This window comes from Schistocerca serialis, chromosome 2 (genome assembly GCF_023864345.2).
Source record: "Schistocerca serialis cubense isolate TAMUIC-IGC-003099 chromosome 2, iqSchSeri2.2, whole genome shotgun sequence".
NCBI lineage: Eukaryota > Metazoa > Arthropoda > Insecta > Orthoptera > Acrididae > Schistocerca > Schistocerca serialis.
Window position 1 is genome coordinate 42,226,095 of NC_064639.1, and position 27,818 is coordinate 42,253,912.

Below are 27,818 nucleotides of genomic sequence, written 5' to 3' on the forward strand. Positions count from 1 at the left end.
TCTGTTGACATTACATGCAAGAAGAACGTCCACACAGCCGTTGTTATCCCATCTAGATTGGTTTCGTTGCTTCTAATAGACTGACCGTAGTATTTTAATAGTTGATAGATGGAATTGTCTAGCAGTCGCCTCCCAACAGCCCGGCGATCAGTCTGTGGTGTCTTCAAAAGCTCTTGCTTCCTCCGTTATACCACAATATCGCACTCACAAGGTAAACAAGAATCAGAATTGTTATGCCTGTCCTAAAAACTTATGTAGCAAGGTTTGCGCGAGATTCTAAATCATACCTTATGGTTCTTGATTTATTAACTTTTACCTGATCAGTGGTTAATGAATTTCTAAAAACTGACCTAAGAAACAAATTAAATACACCTCCATTCAACTAAATTTAATTGCTTGTATAATAAATCAGTCAGTAAATTGCAAATAATGTATCTCCTTAAAAAATTATAATTACTCATCAAAATAGTGATTTATACTTCTCTTAACGAAAGGAATAATATTAATGATACTTTACTTTGTACTTCCATTTCAGAAAAAGGACCTCATATCAGTTAACGTACCAAGATGGCTGACATTTCACCTTCCTAAAATTAGTAAAAACAAAACTACTGGCGCAACACGTTAGCACACGTAGTTTGTCAGCATGCATTTCACGCTGTCTGTCACACGCTGTTCCCATTCAATAATGTCAGCTTCTTTTTGTGTAATGCCTTGTGCTGTCGTAAGGAAAAACAGTCAACTCGAGGCCATTGAATGATACATTACCCTAACTGGTAATGATCTCCCAAAGGTAAGTCAAAAATGGTAAATGGGCAATGTACAGGTGGAGGATGGAGTACGCTGTACGGGCGACTTTCTGTGTGTTGGCTGATGTGTTGCAAGAAGAAAATGGCTTAAGGACTGGTTCAGTGGTTACTATTGATACAAAATGATTCGGCGCGGTTCTGTTGATCAGGCCTACTATTTACAATTCTGACACTCTACACAAAATACTGCGCTCCAGAGTTTCCAGTTCACCGCATCTGCCGCAGAAGTTTATCTGCATGAGGTGTATGCCTGCTAGTTTCTCATTGACTGGAATCTGCCTGTATGCAAACCTGTACCCTATGCTGCAGACTTCCTGAAGCAAGAAATGCTCCGCAACTATTTCCCACACAATGTTTCACCGGTACCGACTAATTCTTAAAAAAAAAATGGTTTAAATGGCTCTGAACACTATGGGGCTTAACATCTATGGTCATCAGTCCCCTAGAACTTAGAACTATTTAAACCTAACTAACCTAAGGACATCACACAACACCCAATCATCACGGGGCAGAGAAAATCCCTGACCCCGCCGGGAATCGAACGTGGGAACCCGGGCGCGGGAAGCGAGAACGCTACCGCACGACCACGAGCTGCGGAGGACTAATTCTTACTCTACGGTATTCTTGAGAAGGTTGCGTCTGAAACCATCGTATAGTTTCTTTGCAGTCTTCTCTCTAGGACTGAGGGCGCTTGCTCTCTCATAGTTCTTTTACATTGTAAATAGGCTGTTTAGGTTTTCTTATTGGTAACGCCACGTAGCGCTCTGTATGAAAAGCACTGGCTGTGCTGTGTGCAGTCTGTGGCTAGTTTGCATTGTTGTCTGCCATTGTAGTGTTGGGCAGCGGCAGCTGGATGTGAACAGCGCGTAGCGTTGCGCAGTTGGAGGTGAGCCGCCAGCAGTGGTGGATGTGGGGAGAGAAATGGCGGAGTTTTGAAATTTGTAAAAATGGATGTCATGAACTGCTGTATATATTATGACTTTTGATGACTATTAAGGTAAATACATTGTTTGTTCTCTATTAAAATCTTTCATTTGCTACCTATGCCTATCAGTAGTTAGTGCCTTCCGTAGTTTGAATCTTTCATTTAGCTGGCAGTAGTGGCGCTCGCTGTTTTGCAGTAGTTCGAGTAACGAAGATTTTTGGTGAGGTAAGTGATTTGTGAAAGGTATAAGTTAATGTTAGTAAGGGCCATTCTTTTGTAGGGATTTCTGAAAGTCAGATTGCGTTGCGCTAAAAATATTGTGTGTCAGGTTAAGCACAGTCTTGTGTAATTGTTCAAAGGGGACGTTTCAACTTGCATCACTGTTCATGGATACTGTGGAGGTCACTGGTTGGACTGATTGTTTTCTGTGGTTCCGGAAGGATTCTGAATCAGCAGAGTAGCGCATAGCGCACTTTGACACAATGTGAATCAGGCCGAAGCACCTCCTGGTTTTAATGTGGAATCTTTAACATGTCACCACGTCGTAGTTGCCAGAAGACCGCTTCTACTATAGCTCCTCCCACTACTTTGGACAGTTTTAAAATTTGGATCGTATACTAATTACATAGCAGATTTATTGTACAACTAGTCACATAGAATCGTATTCTGAAAACAAGGCAAGGCAGAAGACTCGGTGTCCTGGGTTTATTGTTTCAAGCAGCGCGTTTCAGAACCCTACCCCATAATCCAGATTTTAATCCTGTGCTGCCACTTAAATATTGGAAATTTGTGGTAAGTTCGTATTGGACCAAACTACTGAGGTCATCGGTCCCTAGCCTTACACACTGCTTAATCTAACTTAAACGAACGTACACTAAGGACAACACTCACACCTACGCCCGAGGAAGGATTCGAACCTCCGACGGAGGGAACGACGTGAACCGTGGCAAGGCGCCTAAGACCTCGCAGCTACCTCGCGGGACTCCTCGGGTCTACTTGAGGCTACTGATAAGAGTTTTTTTAAAAAAACGAGAGCTTGGGGTTTTGACTATTATGTAGCTCTGCTCACAACTGTGGATCGGTGGCTTACGGAGTATCTATGTAGAGTAAATGTAGATGTAGGTCTATATTCTCCTTTCGAAATTACAATAATTTATATTATATGTAATTCTTTGTTGCAGCCAGTGCTGTGCGAGGCGTCGTACGTGCTTCTGGAGTACGCCAGGACGTCCATGTTCATGTGGATGTTCGTCGAGGGGCTCTACCTGCACAACGCTGTAACAGGTCCGTCTCAATGTAAATCATTGTTGCTTCTTCACAACAGTCACATACGAGGCTTTGATTAATAAAACTGTTCATAATATTTTGTAGGGTTATCAGTCGGCAGTTCGCCTGCTGTTGTCGTAAGTACCGGGTGGTTGTAATTAAAGTGCAACAACTCAGATGTCCAGTCTGTAATCATCTTATAGCATCGAAACTTGGTGGATATTCTAGTGCGTTAATGAGGAACCGATTTACGCTGGAACATAATTAGTACCAGTTTTGGCCATCAGGTGCAGATCTGGCGCTGTGAACGTAAGAAAGAGGTATATAAATGTTTCCACATGTAATGGATTAAGGACGGGACATGGGAAGGAAAGGTCAAACAAGTGAGAAATGCATAATGTTGATTTTATTATTAAAGCACTGGAGACATGGACGAGATGCTACATCCATATAACGACCTGATCTACAGCTGCTCGCAGAAGTTCCTGTAGGATAGAAGCGACAAGTTCCTATACAGTCGCCTTCGTATATAGCAGAGACCGAACATGTTCCTGGTAAACGCGTTATTTTGGATATCACCAAGCCAAAAGTAACATGGATTCAGATCAGGTGATCTCGCAGGCCACGCATCTGGAATATCTCTGGATATACCACTTTCGTGGAAGGTTCGATTAAGTAGATATTTCACTGGGCAAAGGACATGACATGTTGCCGCATTCTGCATGAAAACATTGGCTTCCACTCAGTTGCGCTTTTCCAAAGCAGGTATCACACGTTGTACAAGGAGTTCTCGATAACGCGAAGACGTCACGGTACACCTGACAGGCTTTCTTGGTGTATTCCCTCCGAAGAAGGCTGGACCGAGAATAAAGGTGCTCGCGAATCCACGCCAGTCAAATAAGGCGAGCGCAATGGCTCTTCGTTCACACCATGGGGATTAACAATAACCAAAATTCGGCAGTTCTGTGTATTCGCCGCACCCTGTACTGTAAAATGGGCCACTCCAATGAATATTGCCAGGGCACGTCATCAACTTCGATCTATGCCGGAAACCGATGAGCAAATTCAGAACTTTGCTATAGATCATGATGTTTTCGTTGCTGCATCATCTGTATGCTATATTGAGGTAACAGTTTCTCTGTAGCTACATTGTTCACTCACTTCATTGCTTGTCAAATGAAACCATGGATGTCATACCAACATACAAACAGTTTACAGTGCCAGATTTGCACACTGCAGAAAAAATTGGAACTAATTATTTCCTAGTGTAAATCAGTTCTGCGTTAACTGATTAACATCTCTGACAAGTTTCCCTGTCATACAATAATTACAGTCACACTAGACGTCTGTGAGCACCTGTACTTTAATTTGTAACAGTTGTGACACTTAATGTAACACGTCTGTCACTAAATGTAACTGGGTTTTCTGTTTTGATGCTGTCAATTGTCAGGATGAGCATTCTAAAGCATTCTGTCAGAGTGAAAATATTAAATAAATTAACTTTTCTCTCTTAACAACATGTGGGCAGGGTGGGTTCTTCCTTGGCTCGGGTATGAGGTCGAATGAAACATCATTTTTACATAAGATAACTTTTATTGAAGATTTGTACAACTGTATCTTACTGAATGTTCTGGTTCGGAGAGCGGCAGCTGTGTCGTTTGTGAAGTCTTCTGCTGCGGCAGCGGCGGCGGCGGCGGAGGCATCTGATTACGCGTTTCGGTGTGGATCTCGTGTCGCCGTCTCGCCCAGTTGACTGGAGACGCGCAGCGCAAGGTGGCCCGTTTAATTATTGCGAGCGAAGTCGTACATCGGATGGTGATACCTTGGATGTGGCGTCCCAGTATTTCTCTTCTCTAAGCGGCCGCGTGTGTTGTGCGTCGACCAGCGGAGCGGCGCGGCGGGGCAAGGCCAGTGTCCCGGACTCGAACCACGGACTCCCGCTTGCCAGTCTTCGGCTGTCAGGTCTTCATCCCATCTCACAGGTGACTGCTGAGGTGAGGCCGTCCCCTTCCCGTCCTCTCGAGTCACCCGGGTATGTAAAAATCAGACTTCAAATACCTTTTAACTTCTGTCTTCTGGCGCCGCGGCTGCTGCCTGCTATTCCATTACAGCGGCGGACTTGGTGCGTCTGTGAATGATGTAGTCTCTTCTTGCATGACGGTCTTCAGCACCGAAACTGACTGAAAACTACTGCTACTCTTCTTTTCTTCCTTCGTCTCTTGTCTTCGTCTCCGTCCCCATCTCCGTCTTCGTCTTCGTCTGTCTCGCCTATTTATTCACTTCAGTTTACTGGAGGTAAACGACTTCATGGTCATTGCCTCTTTTGTCACGTTGAAAAGCTTCTCGAAGAATCTTCTTAACGTCGGTCATTGGCTCTTGGAATGTAAGCGAGGGCCTTTGATCACATGTGACGACTGAGAAACACGTGAGCCGGTCATTGCCTCTTCTGTCACGTTGAAAAGCTTCTCGAAGAATCTTCTTAACGTCGGTCATTGGCTCTTGGAATGTAGGCGAGGGCCTTTGGTCACATGCGACAACTGAGAAACACGTGAGCCGGTTGGGCGATACCCTGACGGCTGAATCGACAGTGCCCGCTTATGTGGAACTTGCTGACTTCACGGTCATTGTCTCTTCTGTTCTGCTGTTTTGCCCACTGCTTTCCAGTATGTAACTCTCTAAACTAAACCAAGTGTTTCATTTATATTCTAATTTCTAGTTCACTTTGATTTCACTAATTTATTTACTTAAGTACCACTCAACAAATTATAACCTGACATCTACGAAAACTGGTTCAAGGACTTTGAAACCATTAGTAGTCGACATTACATACGAGTATCATGGAGGTCGGAGGCTCCTTGGATGTATAAAGCAGAATAGATGGCTACCTGTGGCAGATATGGCAGCAGAGTACGGTTCTGGTGGAGGCACAAGTCTTTAGGAGCACACAGTTCAGCACACATTCTTCAGCTTGGGGCTACACATCTGGTGACCACTATGTATTCTGTGTTGACCAAACGACAGTATCAAGTAAGATTGCGGTGAAGATAGGTTCCTTAAGATCAGTTGTCCCCTGATCAGTTGAAGCACGTTTCGTGGTACATAAGCTCGATGACAGTAGTTTTAGGTGGTTATATGCCGCTATTAGAAGGCCAAAATTTGTGTTGCAGTTGGTGTCTTGTTCACCTAGATGTGTTGCTCTCCAGATTTGGACATCTCACGAACGAACCTGAGACGTTATCATGCGACAGAGCTGTAATTGACGGTAATACGGCCATCTCTAGGTGGAGATATGGTGCCACACTCATTTGGAAACCTGCCAAGGCTTGTCGACTCAATGCTGTAGTGCGCTCCAAAAATGGACTAACCCGCAGGCGGTCATAATGTTACGACTCAGGTCTACCATATAGCAGTGGCTTATGGTCCGGTTAGAGGGGTGTCGGTAGACCATTTACTGGCCGTTTTGCTAAAGTCGAACTAAGAATGTGCAAGAAGAGCAGAATCAGCCTATATCCCGTTGAATGTATATCGGACGAAATAGGAAAAAATTTGTATGCCTAGGACCAAAAGTCGTTAGTGATCAGCGGGTGTTGATATGTCGTGAGTCTGGATGGTTCCCTAAACACACTACTGTCACATTCACTCCATGCTAGGACAGGTCGCCTCATTCACCGTGGAGAAAAAGCATGTGATGGGGGCGCAGGCGATACGTCGTATATGAGTGTAATCATCCAGACTAACGGATTGGGTTGTGTATGTTGCAGTTACGATGTTCCAAGAGGGCTCGTACCTCCTTGTGTACTCGCTGCTGGGCTGGGGCGTCCCTGTGTTGATGACCGCTGCCTGGGCTGCGACCACAGCCATCAAGTATGGCGGCTCCAACAGGTGGGTGACTGTGCAGTGCACGGCTGTAGTATATTCCCTGACCCGTCTTAGTGTGCCACATCATCAGTCTAACCATTGAAGCGTAATATCTGAATAGCAGGGAAAATCCATTTTATCATTGCATAGACGATTTGCTTGGCGTGTGTATTTCTCCATTTATCTGACAGTGATGATGTATTTCATTGGTTTTCGAAATATGTAATCCTGTTCAGCAACACATAGGTAGGATCTAATGCCGGAATTCTTTGCGAGATATGGTTCTTGTGGAGACTGTGTGCCCTTACCTACCACCGACATTTGACGTGACTCAACCAGTTATAAAGGGACACCCATATTTATGGGGAATCATAATCGAGATGCAAATTGAGATTCTTCTTACAGAATAGTCATTTCCACATTAAGTGTTTGCATTATTCCAAAACAAAAAACAATCCAGGGAATAGTACGTCCAGAAAGTAATGTGTAAATTTTAATACAAGTAATTGCGCTTAAGCAATATATGTGGGTTTCGTTACGTTTCATTTCAAATTATTAACTAATAACTGTACTTCCTCACGTCTAATTCCGTTCTACAAGCAGGTATGGATCACTTAAACATCTGAATTGAAACTGTCGTAGAACGGAAATCGTACGTTTCCGGACATGGGTTCCAAAATGATTCAAATGGCTCTAAGCACTACGGGACTTAACATCTGGCGTCGTCAGTCACCTATACAACTACTTAAACCTAACTAACCTATGGACACCACACACACCCATGCCTGATGTAGGATTCGAACCTGCAAACGTAGCAGCTGTGCGGTTGCGGACTGAAGCGCCTAGAACCGCTCTGACACAGCGGCCGGCTCCGGACATGGGTTCATTTTCAGAATATCATGTACGCATTTTCCTCTACAAGTTCTAGAAATTTGTAACAGGAACTTCCGAACACCCTGCTGTAGATTATGTTTGCTTCATTGCCGCCAATTTTAAACTGAAATCACGTCCACTAATATGTGATCGTCTGTGGGTGGTGTCTTAGAGACATTTACCCTGTTAGCTGAAGCAGTATACAGTTTCAAGTTATTGACTGTATTACTGATCCCTGAAGAAGTACGTGAGCTGAGCGACGTATATTCCCATTGCAGAGGGCACATGTTTATTGTTCTTTTCTGACGCGGAGTGAAATGGTTTGGTTCCTCTGGGCCATGGTTATTGTCTTACCTTCAGTTCCTGGTTCGCGTCGCCCACTCTCTTCAGTAGAGTAAAGTCTTTCATCTTTTTTATTCGCCAGTGCATCAGAGCCGTATTGTTCGGAACATTATGCCATAGTGAATGGTATACAACAGTGGCGTAGTTGTTTGAACTTAACTTGTTCAAAAAATGGTTCAAATGGCTCTGAGCACTATGGGACTCAACTGCTGAGGTCATTAGTCCCCTAGAACTTAGAACTAGTTAAACCTAACTAACCGAAGGACAGCACACAACACCCAGCCATCACGAGGCAGAGAAAATCCCTGACCCCGCCGGGAATCGAACCCGGGAACCCGGGCGTGGGAAGCGAGAACGCTACCGCACAACCACGAGATGCGGGCACTTAACTTGTTGCTTCATTAATTATAGGACGTGTTATTGTAGGTAGCTCTTTTTTGTAAGCAAAGGATGGGAAGCTGAAAAGTTGAAGGAGTATATAGAGGGTCTCTACATGGAGATAAACTTCAAGGCAGTTTATAGAAAGGGAAGAGGAAGTAGATGAAGAAGAGATGGTAGATTTGATACAGCGAAAAGAATTTGACAGAGCTCTGAAAGAACTAAGTCGAAACAAGGTCTCGGGAGAAGATGCTTTTCCATCGGAACTACTGATTGTCTTGGGTGGGGCAGCCATGACAAAAGTCTACCGTCTGGTGTGCAAGATATATGAGACGGCGAAATAGCCTCATACTTCAAGAAAAATGTAATATTCCAGTTCCAAAGTAAGCGCTTGCGACAGGTGTGAAAATTACCGAACTATCAGTTTAATAAGTCATGGTTGCAAAACATTAACACGAATTCTATAGAGAAGAATGGAAAACAAATAGGAGTCGATCTCGGGGATAATCAGTTTGGATTCCGGAGAATAGTAGGAACACGTGACGCAACACTGACCATACGACTTATCTTAGAAGATAGGTTGAGGAAGGCAAACCTACGTTTATATCTTTTGGCAATGTTGACTGGGCGCTACAGTGTGGAACCGCGCGACCGCTACGGTCGCAGGTTCGAATCCTGCCTCGGGCATGGATGTGTGTGATGTCCTTAGGTTAGTTAGGTTTAAGTAGTACTAAGTTCTAGGGGACTGATGACCTCAGATGTTAAATCCCATAGTGCTCAGAACTATTTGAACAAATGTTGACTGGAATACTCTTTTTCAAATTCTGAAGGTGGAAGAAGTGAAATACAGGGAGCAAAAGGTTGTTTACGGCTTGTACAGAAACGAAGAAACGAGACGGTAATAAAAATAGGAGAGGGGCATGAAAGGGAACAGTGGCTGAGAAGAGGGCTACAAAGGGCTTTGGCCTATCCCCGATGTTATTATATCTGTACAGTGATTGAGAAGTAAAAGAAACCAAAGAGAAATTTGGAGTAAGGATTAAAGTTCAGGGAAAAGAAATAAAAAGTTAGAGGTTTGCCATTGACACTCTAATTCTGTCAGAGATAGCAAAGGACTCTGAAGAGCAGTTGAACGGAATGGAAATGATCTTGAAAGGAGGATATAAGAGGAACATCAACAAGAAAAAAACAAGTATAATGAAACGTAGTCGAATTAAATCTGGTGACTCCGAGGGCATTAGCTTAAGCAACGAGAAACTTAAGGTAGTAGATGAATTTGCTCTGTGGGCAGCAAAATAAATGATGATGACCAAATCAGAAAGGATATAAAATGTAGACTGGCAGTGGCAAGAAAGCAATTCCGGAAAAGAGAAATTTGTTAACATCGAAAATAGATTTAAGAGTTAGGAAGTCTCCTGAAAATATTTTCCTGGAGTGTAGCCATGTAAGGAAGTGATACATGCCGGCCGAAGTGGCCGTGCGGTTAAAGGCGCTGCAGTCTGGAACCGCAAGACCGCTACGGTCGCAGGTTCGAATCCTGCCTCGGGCATGGATGTGTGTGATGTCCTTAGGTTAGTTAGGTTTAACTAGTTCTAAGTTCTAGGGGACTAATGACCTCAGCAGTTGAGTCCCATAGTGCTCAGAGCCATTTGAACCAAGTGATACATGGACGATAAACAGTTTAGACAAGAAGAGAATAGAAGCTTTGGAAATGTGGTGCTACAGACGAATGCTGAGAATTAGATGGGTAGATCACATAACTAATGAGGAGGTACTGAATAGAATTGGGGAGAAGAAGAATTTGTGGCACAACTTACCTAGGAGAAGAGATCGGTTTTTTAGGACACGTTGTCAGGCATCAAGGGAGCACCAGGTTGGTATTGGAGGGAACCGTGGAGTGTAAAAATCGTAGAGGGAGATCAAGAGAGGTATATAGTCAACACATTCAGAAGAATACAGGTTGCAGTAGTTACTCGGAATGAAGAGGCTCAAATGGCTCTGAGCACTGTGGGACTTAACATCTGAGGTCATCAGTCCCCTAGAGGCTAGCACAGGATATAGTACCATGGAGAGCTGCATCAAACCATTCTTCTGACAAAAGGCAATTAAAACATTTCTTGTAACAATTTCCTTCTGGTATAGATACGGCATATTCTGTCCGTGGATACATTATTTTATTGGTAGTAAATACGTACAGAGGACGGAGACTGGCACGTCTGTTATGTGTGTCATCCAAGGCATCTTTGGCCTCTTATCTATCCGCTACATTGTTGCTTATGCGGCTGTAGCATAGGCGTTTGAAACACTTATCACAGTAGCTATAAACTATTCCGCAGAACAGCCCATTTTAACAATATATATAAATGCTGGTAACGTTGGTGTGTCGAAGGCTAACAGACAAGTTTTATGTTTGCAGAACATTTAAATTCCAGTTTGCTAAACTCCATTCGAAAAGTTCCCTGTCTTTATAATGCAATATCCAGTAACTATCAATATGTCCTCGTCTCCTAATGAGATTTCAGCATCCGTGATTATGCATTGTTTGATCACAATAAGTGGAAATATACACAACTCAAATATTTTTCTTTAAATACTTTTTCCTTTTCTAACTTTTCCTTTGCTGCCTCACTTTCCGTGAGTTGTGTTTTGACATGGTTATAGCCAGTAGCATAGACATTCACATTGTTAGTCTTCATAATCTGTACTATTGGATTAATTTTTCATTCCCGACCAGTGGGTGGCGTTTGCCTCTATCTCTGTTGAGACCTTTGACGTGTGCCACATTCGGGACCAGACCTGCCCTCTAGTATCTGTTTTGAGACGTTCATAGTTCTGTCAAAATTGGCTGTGACGTCCCCTGCGTGATATCTCCGTTGTTCCCATCTTAGCTGTCATTTGTTGCTTGTAGAGGCTTTACTGTCTTTGTTTATTCTATAGACTTTGCTGGACTTTCACTTGTCTTAACCTATCATGTTCAGTTTATTTCATATTTCAGGATTATTGAATGAAGTGTTCATAAAAATGTTGCTTTTGGTTTGTTTCTGTGGACTGGTTGCAACAGTCACATTCGTTACTTTACATACTCAGAATTAATATGAATATTTACGCAGGAATCTTACAGTGAAACCTGGAGATATTCATAAGAAAGTAAGTTAAAGTCATCGAAGTACGCTATTATTATTTAAAAGAAAACAAAGAATGCAAATAAAGAAAAGAACGAAGATATGTAATATCATGGGAAGGATTCAGCGAACACTTTTCTTGGATATGTTCTGAAGATTTCAATGTTGCGAAACTGGTAAGATATTAAGTAACGGTAGGAAAATTTTAGAGTGCTGTGTCCTGAATAAGACAATCGTGCGGGGAAACAGTGAATCGGTAAAACAAGAATTAAAAGATTGAGTACAAATATCGATAAATCAATTGAGACAAGCTATTAGTATTATGTTGCGTATCTCCAATTAACGCATGTGATGGTATGCAAGTCTTGTATCTGCGTGTACCAGCACAGGATCATCCACATCTGCCGCTTCACCAATTCGTTAAGTCTCTTAAGCAATTGTTGCCGCTAAAGTAAATACATTGCGGTTACAGAACTTATTGAATAGCGATACGCAAATACACAGTGGCGGTAGTATCACTTATGCAAGGTAAAGAGGGCAGTAAGTTGGCGGAAGCTGTCTTTTGTCGTCACGTGATTCATGTGAAAAGTTTTCCGGCGTGATTATGGCCGCACGGCGGGGAGTACCGTTAACAGACTTCTAACGCGAAATGGTAGCTGGAGATAGACGCATAAGACACTCCCTTTTGCAAATCGTTAGGGGATTCAATATTCGGAGACCCAAAGAGTCAAGAGTATCAAATGTCAGGCAGTACCTCACACCACACACAAAGCAGGGTCTGACGGCCTTCACGTAACGACCGAGAGCAACTGCGTTTGCGTAGAGTTGTCAGTGCTAAAAGGCAAGCAACACAGCTTGAAACAACCGCAGAAATTAATGTGGAACGTACTTCGAATGTATCCATTACAACGGTAAGGTGTAATTTAGCATTAATGGGCTATGACAACAGAAGCCTGACGCGTATTTGGCCGCGCTGAGTGATCGCGCGTTTTGAGGCGCCGTGTCACGGACTGCGCAGCCCCTCCCGCCGGAGGTTCAAGGTCCTCCCTCGGAAGAGGGTGAAAGTCTTGTTATTACCATAAGTTAGTTAAAGTAGTGTGTAAGTCTACGGACAGATGACTTCAGCAGTTTGGTCCCTCAGGAATTCACACACATTTGCACATTTGCTGACACGTGTTCCCTTGCTAACAGCACGACACCACCTGCAGCGCCTCTTCTGGGCTCGTGGCCGTATCCGTTGGACCCTAGACAACTGGAAAACCGTGGCCTGGTTAGATGAGTCCTGGTTTCAGTTGATAAGACCCGATGATAGGTTTAGAGTGTGGCACAGACCCCACAAACCCATGCAACTCCGTTGTCAGCAAGGCACTGCGCCAGTTGGTGGAGTGTGGAGTGTGTCTTCTGGTCCAACTGAACCGATCATTGACGGGCAATGGCTATTTTTGGTTATTTGGAGACTATTTGCAGCAATTCAAGGACATCATGTCCCCAACAACTGTGGAATTTTTATGAATGACGTGGCGCCATTTCACCGGACGACAGTTATTCGCAACTCGTTTGAAGAACTTTCTGGTCAATTCGAGTGAATGATGTGACCACCAGGATCACCCGTAATAAACTCGATCATTTATGGTAGACAATCGAGAGGGTAGATCGTGCACAAACTCCTGCACCGGGAAGACTTTCGTAATTATGTATGCCTACAGAGGCAGCGTGGCTCAGTATTTCTACAGCAGATTTCCAGCGACTTGAAGAGTCCATGCCACGCCGAACCGCTTCACAACACCCGGCAAAATGAGGTCTGAGGCCGTATTAGGAGGTGTGCCACGGCTTTCATCACCTCAGTGTTATACAGGTACGCAAATTAATTTGCTAAATATATTTATAAAACAGTCAATGACGTGTCCCCTAGTAAATGCTTAAAATTAAGTACAGCACTATAGCTGGGTAATGTAGAACTCTTGCGATTTGGTTGTTTCAGCTCATTCCCAATTGATGGTAGGAATGATTCTGAAACGGGAGGTTTTTTTTTCCTAAGAGAGAAAGACCTTTTTAACTGACTCCCTCTTTTTAGTATTCTCTTTTCCCTTCTTGTGCCTTTGTGCAGCTTCGGCGCTAGGTCACCATGTTTGTTGACACGTTTGGCATGGTTAGTTTAAGAGGCCGCCGGATGCCCTTCATGTCGCCTCCTCATTACCCAAGAGGACGGAATGTGTTACCTCAACTGTCTGCGATTAGTGTTATTCTTATGAATGTTTAAAAAATGGTTGATAAATTATTGCGAATCTCGTAATGACTCGTGTAACAGCCCAGTATTCACCCGTTGGGATCTGGGAAGCCGCCTAAAACCTACATCTAGGCCGTATGGCACTCGGACCCTCATCGTAAATCCGCCTAACGGATTCGCACCTCGCCGTCCCGGAAGCGGCTATCCCGGCGGGTTTCTTAACTTACATCCATTTCCAGAATAGGAGCTACATCCTCGTGTAGCATTCTGAGTCACAAAGATTGTGTCTAAGAATGTAAAATTTTTTAAAAGAGAAAAATTCTCTTTCTAAGAACAAACATTTCATAATATGTAGAAGAATAATGTTTCATTTCGCGAGAAATAAAAATATTTGTTTTATTTTGATGAAAACACAACTCAACTGCTCATAATTAAGATGCGAAATGAAAAAGAACTTGGTGCAAAGATAGCCTAAAAGTTACGAGAGATAAAGACAAGATCGCCTACCGTGAGGGTTCCAGCAAACAAATCAAAAGACTGAGGTAATTACTGAGAAAAACTAAAATGTTGCGAAAAACCCTGTACACAATTTATAGAGAAAAAGTAAAATTTTGGGATGAGCATATTCCGGACCATCAATGACGTTCTTGAAACTTTTACATTTTCTGGAATTGAAAGCTGCGTGCTGTTCTCTTATTTTATAACGATGTAGATCGTGGCAGCATCTGCATAATATATATTTCGTAGGATAAATTTACCTTTTATTTGATTTTTTATATCAGTATCTTTCCGTTACAAGGAGCACGTGCACACAGTCGCTACGCTGATGCAAACAATTCTATAGAATAGTTTTCCAATGTTACTTGTAACCATTATTAGAACTAGTTCCAGCAGTGTTCCACCAACCATCATTTCTGACAGGCTCGGTGACAAGTCCACTCTCGGGAAATAGTTTATAATTTACATTTAAAATTCAAAACAAACGGTTCATTCGTCATTTACCAAAGAGACGATATGTGCTGGTAACCACCTGACTATTGGTACAGATGTTTGTTGCAACCTCCTTTAATAACTGAGATTGAAGTTAGTACATACAAGTTACATCCATATGAATAATGAGAGTGCCAGTTAAATATGAGGATTGTTTCTAAAGAAAGACCCGTTTCGAAATATAGGCACTGGAGCTTTGCAAATGCATGCGAAGTATCATCTAATGGTGGCATTCCACAGACGCCATTACGGCAGTTTCCGCTAGCGTGAATGTTTACGTACGCGAGCTTAACCCTAGAACACTAGAGGGAGGAAAACATTACATTGTTACTAAACCACCGTGAAGAGTACTACTCCAAATTTATTCAAAGGAAGTCATAATTTATACGTTACGCTTTAATTAATACCAATCATTGCATCTGTAGTGGGGTATACTCCCTACCAAACAAAGTCCGAAACGTCCTGTTTTGTATCTTACTGCAAAAGTAAATTTTACAAAAGTTTTCTAACCTAGAGTAAAATGCCTGATCCGATGGAAAATGCCTCCGAGTCTGGAATGTCGTTGTTGCTGTTGTAGTCTTCAGTCCAGAGACTGGTTTGATGTAGCTCTCCATGCTACTCCATGCTGTGCAAGTTTCCTCATATCCGAGTAACTACTGCAACTTAAATCATTCTGAATCTGTTTACTGTATTCATCTTGGTCTCCCTCTACGGTTTTTACCCTCCACGCGTCCATCCAGTACTAAATTGATGATCCCTTGATGCCTCAGAGCGTGTCCTGCCAACCGATCCCTTCTTCTAGTCAAGTTGTGCCACAAACTCCTCTTCTCCCAAATTGTATTTAATACCTCCTCATTAGTTATGTGATCCACCCATCTAATCTTCGGCATTCTTCTGTAGCACCACATTTCGAAAGCTTCTGTTCTCTTCCCGTCTAAACTATTTATCGTCCATGTTTCACTTCCATACGTGGCTAAACTCCATACAAATACTTTTAGAAAAGACATCCTGACACATCTATACTCGATGTTAACAAACTCTTCTTCTTCAGAAACGCTATCCTTGCCATAGCCAGTCTACATTTTATATCCTCTTTATTTCGACCATAATCAGTTATTTTGCTCCCCAAATAGCAAAAATCATTTACTACTTTAAGTGTCTCATTATTGTTGTTGTAGTCTTCAGTCCTGAGACTGGTTTGATGCGGCTTTCCATGCTACTCTACCCTGAGCAAGCTTCATCTCCCAGTACCTACTGCAACCTACATCCTTCTGTATCTGTTTAGTGTATTCATCTCTTGGTCTCCCTCTACGAATTTTATCCTCAACGCTGCCCTCCAATACTAAATTTGTGGTCCCTTGAAGCCTCAGAACATGTCCTACCAACCAATCCCTTCTTCTAGTCAAGTAGTGCCACAAACTTCTCTTCTCCCCAATCCTATTCAATACCTCCTCAATAGTTATATGATCTACCTATCTAATCTTCAGGATTCCTCTGTAGCACCACATTTCGAAAGCTTCTGTTCTCTTCTTGTCCAAACTATTTATCGTCCCTGTTTCACTTCCATACATGGCTACACTCCATACAAATACTTTGAGAAACGACTTCCTGACACTTAAATCTATACTCGATGTTGACAAATTTCTCTTCTTCACAACCGCTTTCCTTACCATTGGCAATCTACATTTTATATCCTCTCTACTTCGACCATCATCAGTAATTTTGCTCCCCAAATAACAAAACTCTTTTACTACTTGAAGTGTCTCATATCCTAATCTAATTCCCTTAGCATCACCCGACTTAATTCGACTACATTCCATCATCCTTGTTTTGCTTTTGTTGATGTTCATCTTATACCCTCCTTTCAAGACACTATCCATTCCATTCAACTGCTCTTCCAAGTCCTTTGCTGTCGCTGACAGAATTACAATGTAATCGCCGAACCTCAAAATTTTTATTTCTTCTCCATGGATTTTAATACCTACTCCGAGTTTTTCTTTTGTTTCCTTCACTGCTTGCTCAATATACAGATTGAATAACATCGGAGAGAGACTACAACCCTTTCTCACTCCCTTCTCAACACTGCTTCCCTTTCATACCCCTCGACTCTTATAACTGCCATCTGCTTTTATTACAAATTGTAAATAGCCTTTCGCTCCCTGTATTTTACCCCTGCCACCTTCAGAATTTGAAAGAGAGTATTCCATCCAACATTGTCAAAAGCTTTCTCTAAGACTACAAATGCTAGAAACGTAGGTTGGTCTTTCCTTAATCGTTCTTCTAAGATAAGTCGTAGGGTCAGTACTGCCTCAAGTGTTCCAACATTTCTACGAAATCCAAACTGACCTTCCCGGAGGTCGGCTACTACCAGTTTTTCCATTCGTCTGTAAAGAATTCGCGTTAGTACTTTGCATCCGTGACTTATTAAACTGATTGTTCGGTAATTTTCACATCTGTCAACACCTGCTTTCTTTGGGATTGGAATTATTATATTCTTCTTGAAGTCTTAGAGTATTTTGCGTGTCTCATACGTCTTACTCACCAGATGGTAGAGCATTGTCAGGACTGGCTCTCCCAAGGCCGTCAGTAGTTCTAATGGAACGTTGTCTACTCCTGGGGCCTTGTTTCGACTCAGGTCTTTCAGTGCTCTGTCAAACTCTTCACGCAGTATCGGATCTCCCATTTCATCTTCATCTACATCCTCTTCCATTTCCTTAATATTGTCCTCAAGTACACCTTCCTTGTATAGACCCTCTATATACTCCTTCCACCTTTCTGCTTTCCCTTCTTTGCGTAGAACTGGTTTTCCATCTGAGCTCTTGATATTCACACAAGTGGTTCTCTTTTCTCCAAAGGTCTCTTTAATTTTCCTGTAGGCAGTATCTATCTTACCCCTAGTGAGATAAGCTTCTACATCCTTACACTTGTCCTCTAGTCATCCCTGCTTAGCCATTTTGCACTTCCTGTCGATCTCATTTTTGAGACGTTTGTATTCCTTTTTGCCTGCTTCATTTACTGCTTTTTTATATTTTCTCCTTGCATCAATTAAATTCAATATTTGTTCTGTTACCCAAGGATTTCTAATAGCCCTCGTCTTTTTACCTACTTGATTCTCTGCTCCCTTTACTACTTCATCTCTAAAAGCTACTCCCTCTTCTTCTACTGTATTTCTTTCCCCCATCCCTGTCAATCGTTCCCTTATGCTCTCCCTGAAACTCCGAACAACCTCTGGTTTTTTTAGTTTATCCAGGTCCCATCTCCTTAAATTCCCACCTTTTTGCAGTTTCTTCAGTTTTAATCTACAGTTCATAACCAATAGATTGTGGTCAGATTCCACATCTGACCCTGGAAATGTCTTACAATTTAAAACCTGGTTCCTAAATCTCTGTATTACCATTATATAATCTATCTGAAACCTGTCAGTATCTCCAGGCTTCTTCCATGTATACAACCTTCTCTTATGATTCTTGAAACAAGTGTTAGCTATGATTGAGTTGTGCTCTGTACAAAATTCTACCAGGCGGTTTCCTCTTTCATTTCTTAGCCCCAGTCCATATTCAGCTACTACGTTTCCTTCTCTCCCTTTTCCTATTACCGAATTCCAGTCACCCGTGACTACTAAATTTTCGTCTCCCTTCACTATCTGAATAATTTCTTTTATTTCATAATACATTTCTTCAATTTCTTCGTCATCTGCAGAGCTAGTTGGCAGATAAACTTGTACTACTGCAGTAGGTGTGGGCTTCGTGTCCATCTTAGCCACAATAATACGTTCACTATGCTGTTTGTAGTAGCTTACCCGCACTCCTATTTTTTTTATTCATTATTAAACCGACTCCTGCATTACCCCTATTTGATTTTATATTTATAACCCAGTATTCGCCTGACCAAAAGTCTTGATCCTCCCGCCACCGAACTTCCCTAATTCCTACAATATCTAACTTTAACCTATCCATTTCCCTTTTTAAATTTTCTAAGCTACCTGCTCGATTAAGGGATCTGACATTCCACGCTCCGATCCGTAGAATGCCAGTTATCTTTCTCGTGATAACCACGTCCTCCTGAGTAGTCCCCACTCGGAGATCCGAATGGGGGACTATTTTACCTCTGGCATATTGGTCCCAAGAGGACGCCATCATCATTTAACCATACAGTAAAGCTGCATGCCCTCGGGAAAAATTAAGGCTGTAGTTTCCCCTTGCTTTCAGCCGTTCGAGTACCAGCACAGCAAGGCCGTTTTGATTAGTGTTACAAGGCCAGATCAGTCAATCATCTAGACTGTTGCCTCTGCAACTACTGAAAAGGCTGCTGCCCCTCTTCAGGAACAATACGTTTGTCTGGCCTCTCAACAGATACTCTTCCGTTGTGGTTGCACATACGGTACGGCTATCTGTATCGCTGAGGCACGCAAGCCTCCCCACCAACGGCAAGGTCCATCGTTCATGGGGGGGTGTCTTACTAGCTAATCTAATTCCCTCAGCACCACCTCATTTCATTCGACCACATTCCATTATCCTCATTTAGCTTTTGTTGATGTTCATCGGATATGCTCCTTTCAAGACACTGTCCATTCCGTTCAGTTGCATTTCCGGGTCCTTTCCTGCCTCTGACAGAAATACAATGTCATCAGCAAACCTCAAGGTTTTTATTTATTCTCACTGAACTTTAATTCCTACTACAGATTTTCTGGAATACACACTATTATTAGTTTCTTTAATGCAATTTCAGCGAGTGGAATGACTTTCCTCCAGAGACCATGTGCCGAACTGAAATTTTTTTGCAAAAATGTCAATGGCTGACGAAACATGGGTTGTTCGTTTTACACAGTTCTTGGATTGGAGGCATTCTCGATCCTCCAAGAAACTGAAATCCAGCAAACATTTCTAATCTGGAAAAACATTTGCATTGTATTTTGGAACAGGCTACGTATTTTATTTGTCTATGGTGTGGGTAGCAAGGACAGTGCAGACATTTATTGTGAGATCAACTGTACGAGCATTCCAAAACAAAATGCGTCGCATGCCCATTAGAGACTTCGTTTTTCAGCACGACAATGCCCGACCCCATGCGCCTCTTCACACTGAAGATCTGATAGTATCGTACGAGCGGCACAATTTCATCACCCTGCTCATAGCCCTGACGCAGCGCCTTGTGACTATCGTTTGTTCTTGCAGTTACAGAAAGCATCTTGCCCATCTGCCAAAAAGATGTCGATATGAAAACCTCAGTACAGTGCTCGTTAAAAAATCAGGTGACAGATTTATTTGAGAATTGATTTCTGAAGTTGGCGTCTTATTTCAATTGTCTTAGCTTAAATAAATAACTTGCTTAATTTCGATGGCGTGCGATGATAACTATTGTACACCTCTCTCGCAGCAGCACAGGCCACCTGTGATATTGGACGCTACCACGAAATGTTTGCTGTAAAGCACTTAAACGGAAAATGGATCATCAACAGACATGGTGTAAATAAGTGGCGACTGGTTAATGTATCTTATTTGTTAGTTTGTTAGTAATTATTCATCACGGTGCGGTGGCTACAAATCGTAATCGCAGTAGTCCAACAACCTATGAAGAAAAAATATACAGTTATTAGAGCAGCAAAAACTATGTACTGTTCACCAAATCGTCGAGAGAAGATACAGTTTTCACTAACAAAAATCTGCGGTTTATTAACTTCATCAACAAGGATTATATCCATTACATCAAAGTTGAAGTAGGGGAAAGGTGGTCAAAACGGCGTGCTTTGTCTTAAATTCACAGAAATGATTTCCAGCGATTACTCAGTTGGCAATTAAGGTAGTTCTGGTCTCTTATATACTCAACGATGTGAAACTAGTCAGGTTACAGCTTAAAATAAAACATCTCAGCATAAAAGATACTAACCTCGTTAGGAGCAATATACTGGGTCTTACCCCAGCCTTCGATTAAAATAGGGTACACATTTAAGTAAATGGGGAAAACTTGTAAAGACAACTTTATTCTGCTGCAAAAATATGTGAAAACATATAGAAACGCTTAAAAATAGTACCAAGCGATACCACAAATCTATGTTAAGTACCAAAAGAGGTTTTCGGCAAGAAGTAGAAATTTTCCCAATATTCCACTAATATAGACGAAGTTCTCAATACTTGGTGCAAATAAATAAACAAAAAAAAGGCGAAGTGGTTGTCTTCTGCTTCAGCTTTGAAAAATTGTTCATGAGGCCAAACATCACGAAATACACTGATCAGCCAGAACATTATGACCAGCGACCTACTGTCGATATAAACCACACCAGGCGACAGCAGCTTCATATGTCGGGGAATGACTGCTAGTCAGATAGATGCACGGTGCATGTAGTACCAGTGAACTTGCTGTCCGTGCGTAGAACGGGGAAGGCACCTGATCTATCTGAGTTTGACCGAGTGATGATTGTGACCGTCCACACGCTCAGCAGGAGCATTTCTGATACTGCACGACTCTTCGGGTGCTCGAGGAGTGCTGTGGTGAGTGCCTTCAAGACGTGACAGAAAAAAAGTAAAACAACGTAGAGATGTCGTGGGATTAGGCGACCACCCTTCATTACAGATGTCGGACGTCGTAAGTTTGGCAGTCTTGAAAACTAAGAAACGCAGCACTGTGGCGGAACTAACATCAGACTTTAATGCTGGGAGGAGTACAAGTGTGTCTGAACACACAGTGCACCGAAAATTGCTAATGATAACCTTCCACAGCCAACGGCCTGTGTATGTATCAATGTTAACACCACATCAGCAACTACGACAAAGATTGGGAAAGTGACCATTGGCACTGGACTTAACGCTGTGGTGGAGTGTCGCATGGTGTGATGAATTCCAGTACCTTCTTCGTCATGCCGGTGGAAAGGCGCGAATCCGTCACCTTTCCGGGGAACAAGTCCTTGACACCTGTACTGTGGGATGGTGACAAGCTGGCGGCGGCTCCATTACGCTCTGGGGAACATTCACGTGCGCATCCATAGATCTCGTGGACCTCGTGTAAGGCACCATGGCTGCCAAGGAATGTCGTACACTGGTTACAGACTGTGTACACCCCTACATGACGATTATGTTTCCCGATTATGTTTCATCAGTGTCCCATGTCACAAGGCCCAGTGCAATGGCGAGTTACAGTTGATGTGCTGCCCCCCCCCCCCCCCCCCCCTCACCAACTCACCAGATCTGAACCCGATCGAACACATCTGGGACATGATTGAACTTGGCGTCAGAGCTCATCGCCCCATTCACCGGAATTTAGGGAAATTAGGTGACTCGTGTGTGCAGGTGTGGTGCCAACTCCCTCCAGCAGGCTAACGAGGCCTCACTGCTCACGACTCGTCGCCGCCGTTATCCGTGCCAAAAGTGGAGGTACCGACCGTTAGGTAGATGGTCATAGTGTTTCGGTTGATCATTGCAGATGCTGCACCCAACCACCACTCGATAATGAATGCTACGCATGCTTCATCTGTGTGTACTTCGCCAGATGAAGTCGATAAACCTTGCTTTTTCAATTTTTTGAGCAGATCTTGATATTAGAACTGCCGTATTCTGTTTCTTCGCCTTATTTGTTGCTAGGGCCCTTTTGGTTTTTCGCCATAAAATGGTTTCGTTTTCAGTTTTCCTTTTTTATTTCTTTTTCCTGCTCTTTTCGACTTTGCAAATAATTTTTCTATGGGGAGGAGTTAAATACTGCTGTTTTATCCTTCATCAACTTGGTCTTTCTTTGATGGAGCCATTAGAAGGTTTGGTAACATCAGGAATGACAATTGCCTACTAGAAGTTCCGGCAACCGTAACCAATTCGTTTGATGTCATTTAAGAGATCCCAGGAATACTTACAATATCATTTTGAAGATATGGAAATTTTTCTGTTGTAGTAGATTGAGAAACTTTGTCTTTGAGCACAATGTCTTGAGGGACGTCTTCTTTAATGTCTCTGCTACTCTTCCTATAGTGGCGCTTTACCATGTGGTTCTCTTTTGTTATATTTTTTTAAAGTGCCCATTTTTGTCCCACTTGGTGAGCCCGAGTTTTTCCCACACAGCGTACGGTGCTGGAACGTTATCATTCACATTATGTTCATCATAGAACGTTAAAATGCACTGAAAAATCTGCTTAATCAAATTACTTGCCTTTTTAATTCAGATAATTTTTCTCTTCAAAACTCTGTTCCAAGAAGCGCAAACATCGGAAAAAGTGTCCACAAAAAAGGGGGAGGGGCGCTAGAAGGAAAAGGAACAGGAATTCGCTGATCACGATAAGCAACAACTCCCCGAAATGGCGAGTGTTTGCTGTTATCACATTAAGATCCGTATTAATTACAGAAATCTCGAATGTCAGGTCGAGGGGCCGGCCACGGTGGTCTCGCGGTTCTAGGCGCGCAGTCCGGAACCGTGCGACTGCTCCGGACATGGATGTGTGTGATGTCCTTAGGTTAGTTAGGTTTAAGTAGTTCTAAGTTCTAGGGGACTGACCACAGCAGTTGAGTCCCATAGTGCTCAGAACCATTTTGTCAGGTTGAGCCCCGTACACTGTTGTATCGAACTCTTTCCTAATAAAGAGACCATTACATATTCGTACATTAAAATCATAATTGGTACTACACACACGATGCGGTTAGTGCCTTCATGTAGGTGGAAATTATGCTGAAAAGTAGGTTCTATCTCTTGTGATATTCGGTTCGTTTCTCATTTTATTTTTAAAATGGTACATATTGTTTATAAACGCCCCTCGTAGTTATGAGGAACTCGAATCTCTTAGTAAAGGTGGCTGAGTTTAATGGAAACGAAGTCAATTTTTTTTTTATCCAGAAATTAGCCAGTGCAATACATCACCAGGGTCGTGACTCTTACTTCTGCAAGGGTTGGGGCGCGGCACAAGAGACTTTAGCTCGCGCCGTTGGGCGGCAGCTGTCAATACCTCCAGCCTGACGCCTTCCGCCCTAACTAAGCCGTCTGCGAACTCATTAGACATTCCGGAGCACTGCCTAACTTACGCTGGGCTCGCCGCAAACTTGCTCGCCCAGTGACACGTTGTTAGGTGTTTGCAGCGCAGTCTGCATATACGTAAGCAGGGGGCTGCGTTATCCTTCGGTAGTAGCACCACCTCTATCCGGTTCTGTAATCCACAATTTCATCTCTTTCTTAATAAGTAAAGATTCCGTATTATTCGTTTTTTTCTTTCTTCTGTTTCATATCGAATGAAGTTATCCAATGGTTAAGACATTCGAAGCTTATTTGGAAGGACGGAAGGAGGTTAAATCTCCTTCCAGGCTTGAACATTTGGGTTTCCTTTGGCTTCATTAAATCACTTAAGGCCAATGGCATTCCTATGCAAAGGATACGATCATTTTGATTCCACATGATTCCCCAATAAGAGTTTTTCATCGGGACGTGAGACCGAAAAATTCTTCCTTCTAACGTAACATTCTTTGTTCGTTGACCGCTCATCGTCTTCGGTACCGCTCTGGTTAAGTTAAATCAGCAGAAGAAATAAAAACATTAATATTAGGCAAATAGATCGTAATTCTGTCGCAGATACAGTGGACTTGCTAAATCTGTTGGACGGAATGGATGGTTTGTTGAAAAGACGTTTTCAAATGGATATTAACAAAACTAAAAAGGTCTCTAAACAGGATTTTCAAATGAACATCTACAAAAGTAAAAGGTCAGTTAGGGCCATTGAATGGGATCGAATTAAATCAGGCGATACTGAGGGAATTAGATTAGGATTAGAGATAGATAATATTTCCTATTTGCGTAACAAGAAACTGACGTTGCCCGAGGTACAAAGCATACAAAGTATAAGACAGTCAACACCAAGAAAAGAGTTTTTGAAAACGACAAATTCGGTGTAATTGAAAGTTAATTTGTGTATTAGAAAGTCTTTTATAAAAGGGTGGCGGTTGGTCATAATTTAAGCGCAGCTACTCACAGAGGCCCATTGTGGGCTTTAATTATGATGTGGCAGCGGAACTTGACAAATGCGTTAATACGGAACCGATTTACGATGTAAAAAAGTATTTCCAAGTTTGACCTCCAGGTGCAAATCTGGCGCAGTCAATGCGGGAAAGACGTATAGAAATATTTTCGCATGTAACAGATTAAGGATGGAACTTGGGCAGAAAAGACCAAACAAGTCAGAAAGGCATAATGCTGATTGTTCTTATTAATCAGCGCTTACACAATTTGTGCAATATGAGCATTGGCGACGTCGACGAGACGCAGTACAGTGCGAGGTTAGCACATGGTGGATCTAATTTCTTCCAGAAAAAACTGGTTCCGCATTAGGGCATATACCAAGCTTCGCTGCCACAGGATTATTACAGCCCACACTGTACTTCTGTGAGTAGCTGCATTTTAATTATAACCGTCCGATATTTATCCTCACCGAAGCCTCTTACGGTAGCGAAACGTGAACGATAAACAAGAGATGAATAGACACTTTTAAAATAGGTTGCTACAGAGGAGTGCTGAACACTGGGTGGATAAATAGGATAACCAATGAAGCACTGACACTAAATGGGGAGAAAAGGAATACGCAGTACAAACGTGTAACATTTACTCTCCGTTACGAAGTTAATAACAGTTCCACATTTCTTCTAGAACCTCGCCTTTCGTTCACAGCTACGCATTTAGTACCTAATCAGTTGACGGCATTTTCTATTTATTGTAAATCCAGTTTCCTTCTTTCCGCTATTCCAGTCTAACAGAGGTGCATGTATCAATGACTTTCTTCTACTTATCCAGTACCTTTCTGCAGTCAGCTGCCTAACGTTCTTTTCTGGTAATAAAATTTTACATTTGTAGTAGTATAGATATTATTTTCGAGATTTGAAAAACACAGCACGATCGCACTTTTTTAAATTCAAATTTACTAGTGTTCATTCAAAATAAAAAGAAACATTGGACCACCAGTTTGTGCACGTCTCCTTCCTTGCTTTCTTTCAACGCAAAAATTTCATCGATGTGATAAGGAAGTTCCGTGTATGTCACTTTGAAGCATTACTTCTGTGTGGTCAACTGATAAAGACCTATGCTCCTACGTACTAAGATTAATTCGTAATATCATCTCATAGATTCAATAATGTCTTATGACACCTTAGATCACTTCCTAAAATTTTTTCGGTATAATACATAAGTTAAGATATTCCTCAAAGGAAGTCGATTAAAAATTCACTGTATGTACCGGATTAAGCACCATTTTCTCTTACACTTTCTCTGTTTATTACGTTGGACAGGTGCTGGTGGGGCTACAACCTCACGCCATACTTCTGGATACTCGAGGGACCTCGCCTTGGTGTTATAGTGGTGAGTGGCATTTCATCACCTCCTCTGTGCCATTTAGTTGGATATCTGTTTATTGAAAATATTCTGTAATGCTAATTCCTATTTCCATAAAATTTCTACCTAACTCTCATTAGGAAGTATTAAGACGGAGAACTGAATCGTAAACTTGTACCACTAGTGGAATTACCACATACGTTCCCCTTTCGCAACAAGGACGTCAAAACTAAGCGCACAATAGGAGTTCCGCTGTTAAACGAAGGAGGAAGGACTGGTCTAGTAGAATTAATACAATTAAGGACTCTAGGAGATGGAAGAACTGACTCACGTGATAGAATTAGAAATGGGATTTAATATGAAAGACATACGGGGTCCACTTTTAAACTCAGAGCCTAAAACAGCATTAGAAGAGATGCTATCAAAACAGGCAGTAGGAACAGATGCAATCACTATGGAATTTCTAAATTCATTAATTAATGTTGCAATCAAACAACAATTCAAGCTCACATGTAGCGTCTAGGAAACTGGAGACATATCATCAGACTTCTGGAAAAATATTATCTACACAATCCTGAGAGTAGCTAAAGTAGATAAGCCCGAGAACTAATGCACAATCAGGATAACGTCTTCTGAATCCAAGTTGCTGACAAAAAAAAAAAAAAAAAAAAAAAAAAAAAAAAAAAAAAAAAAAAAAAAGGTACACTGAACAATCCAAAATAAAATTGATGTTCGGTTAGACAATATGATCAGTCTACCTTCCGGAGCAGTGAAGACGCCTGAGTGGCAGGTCCGATGTTGCGCTTTTTGATAGCGGAAGCAAGATAAGAGATGTAAGAGAATGGGCAGGATGCTGCGGCAGTCGTATGAGTCTTATAAGGAGGAGAAGAACGAAAAGGTTTAAGAAAAATAATGACAATATTACATGGTTGGTCGACCTAGACAAAGCGTCGACGGTGTGAAATGGTGCAATATGTACGAAATTCTCTGTGAAACAGGAGTGAGCTATAGGGAGAGATGGGTAGTGGACTATATGTAGAAGATCCAAGTAGAATGAAAGACCAAGAACAAAGAACTCGTATGAAAATGGTGTAAGACAGTAATTCAGTCTTAAATCCCTATTGGTCAGTTTATACACTGAAGAAGCAATGTTGATATTAAAATAGAGTTTGAAGAGTAGGATCAAAATTCAGTGTGAAAGGATATCAACGATAAGATTCGTTGACGACATTGCGGTACTAGCGAAGGTCAAGAAGAAATAAAAGTACTGTTGAGTGGAATGAACACTCTAATGACTGCAGAATATGGACTGCGATTAAGCCCAAAGTAATGCGACGTGATAGATATCAGAATAGCGAGAAAATTTTCAAAACTGATTGCCATCAAGTAGACAAAGAAATTCTGTTTTATTGGAAGCAAAATAACATGAGACAGATGAAGCAATCAGGACATAAAATGCAACAAATCAGAGTGAAATATGACATTCAAGGCTAATAGAAGTCTCGTACTTTCGAATAAACACTACTGTCCATTAAAATTGGTACACCAAGAAGAAATGCAGATGATAAACGGGTATTCATTGGACAAATATGTTATACTAGAACTAACATGTGATTACATTTTCACGCAATCAGTACCCAGAACAACCACCTCTAGCCGTAATAACGGCCTTGATACGCCTGAGCATTGAGTCAAATAGAGCTTGGGTGGCGTATACACGTACAGCTGCCCATGCAGCTTCAACAAGA

The 27,818-nt window shown here is 42.1% G+C and overlaps 1 protein-coding gene across 1 annotated transcript in view; it reads left to right on the forward strand.

Annotated features, from left to right (window-relative positions):
* LOC126455427 (PDF receptor-like) overlaps positions 1-27,818 on the forward strand; it is a 433,889-nt gene that overhangs the window by 346,513 nt on the left and 59,558 nt on the right. The window contains exons 7-9 of the mRNA XM_050091177.1: positions 2,916-3,018; positions 6,762-6,882; positions 26,028-26,097. Coding sequence (XP_049947134.1) covers positions 2,916-3,018; positions 6,762-6,882; positions 26,028-26,097 — 294 coding nt within the window. The remainder of the gene's footprint in view (positions 1-2,915; positions 3,019-6,761; positions 6,883-26,027; positions 26,098-27,818) is intronic.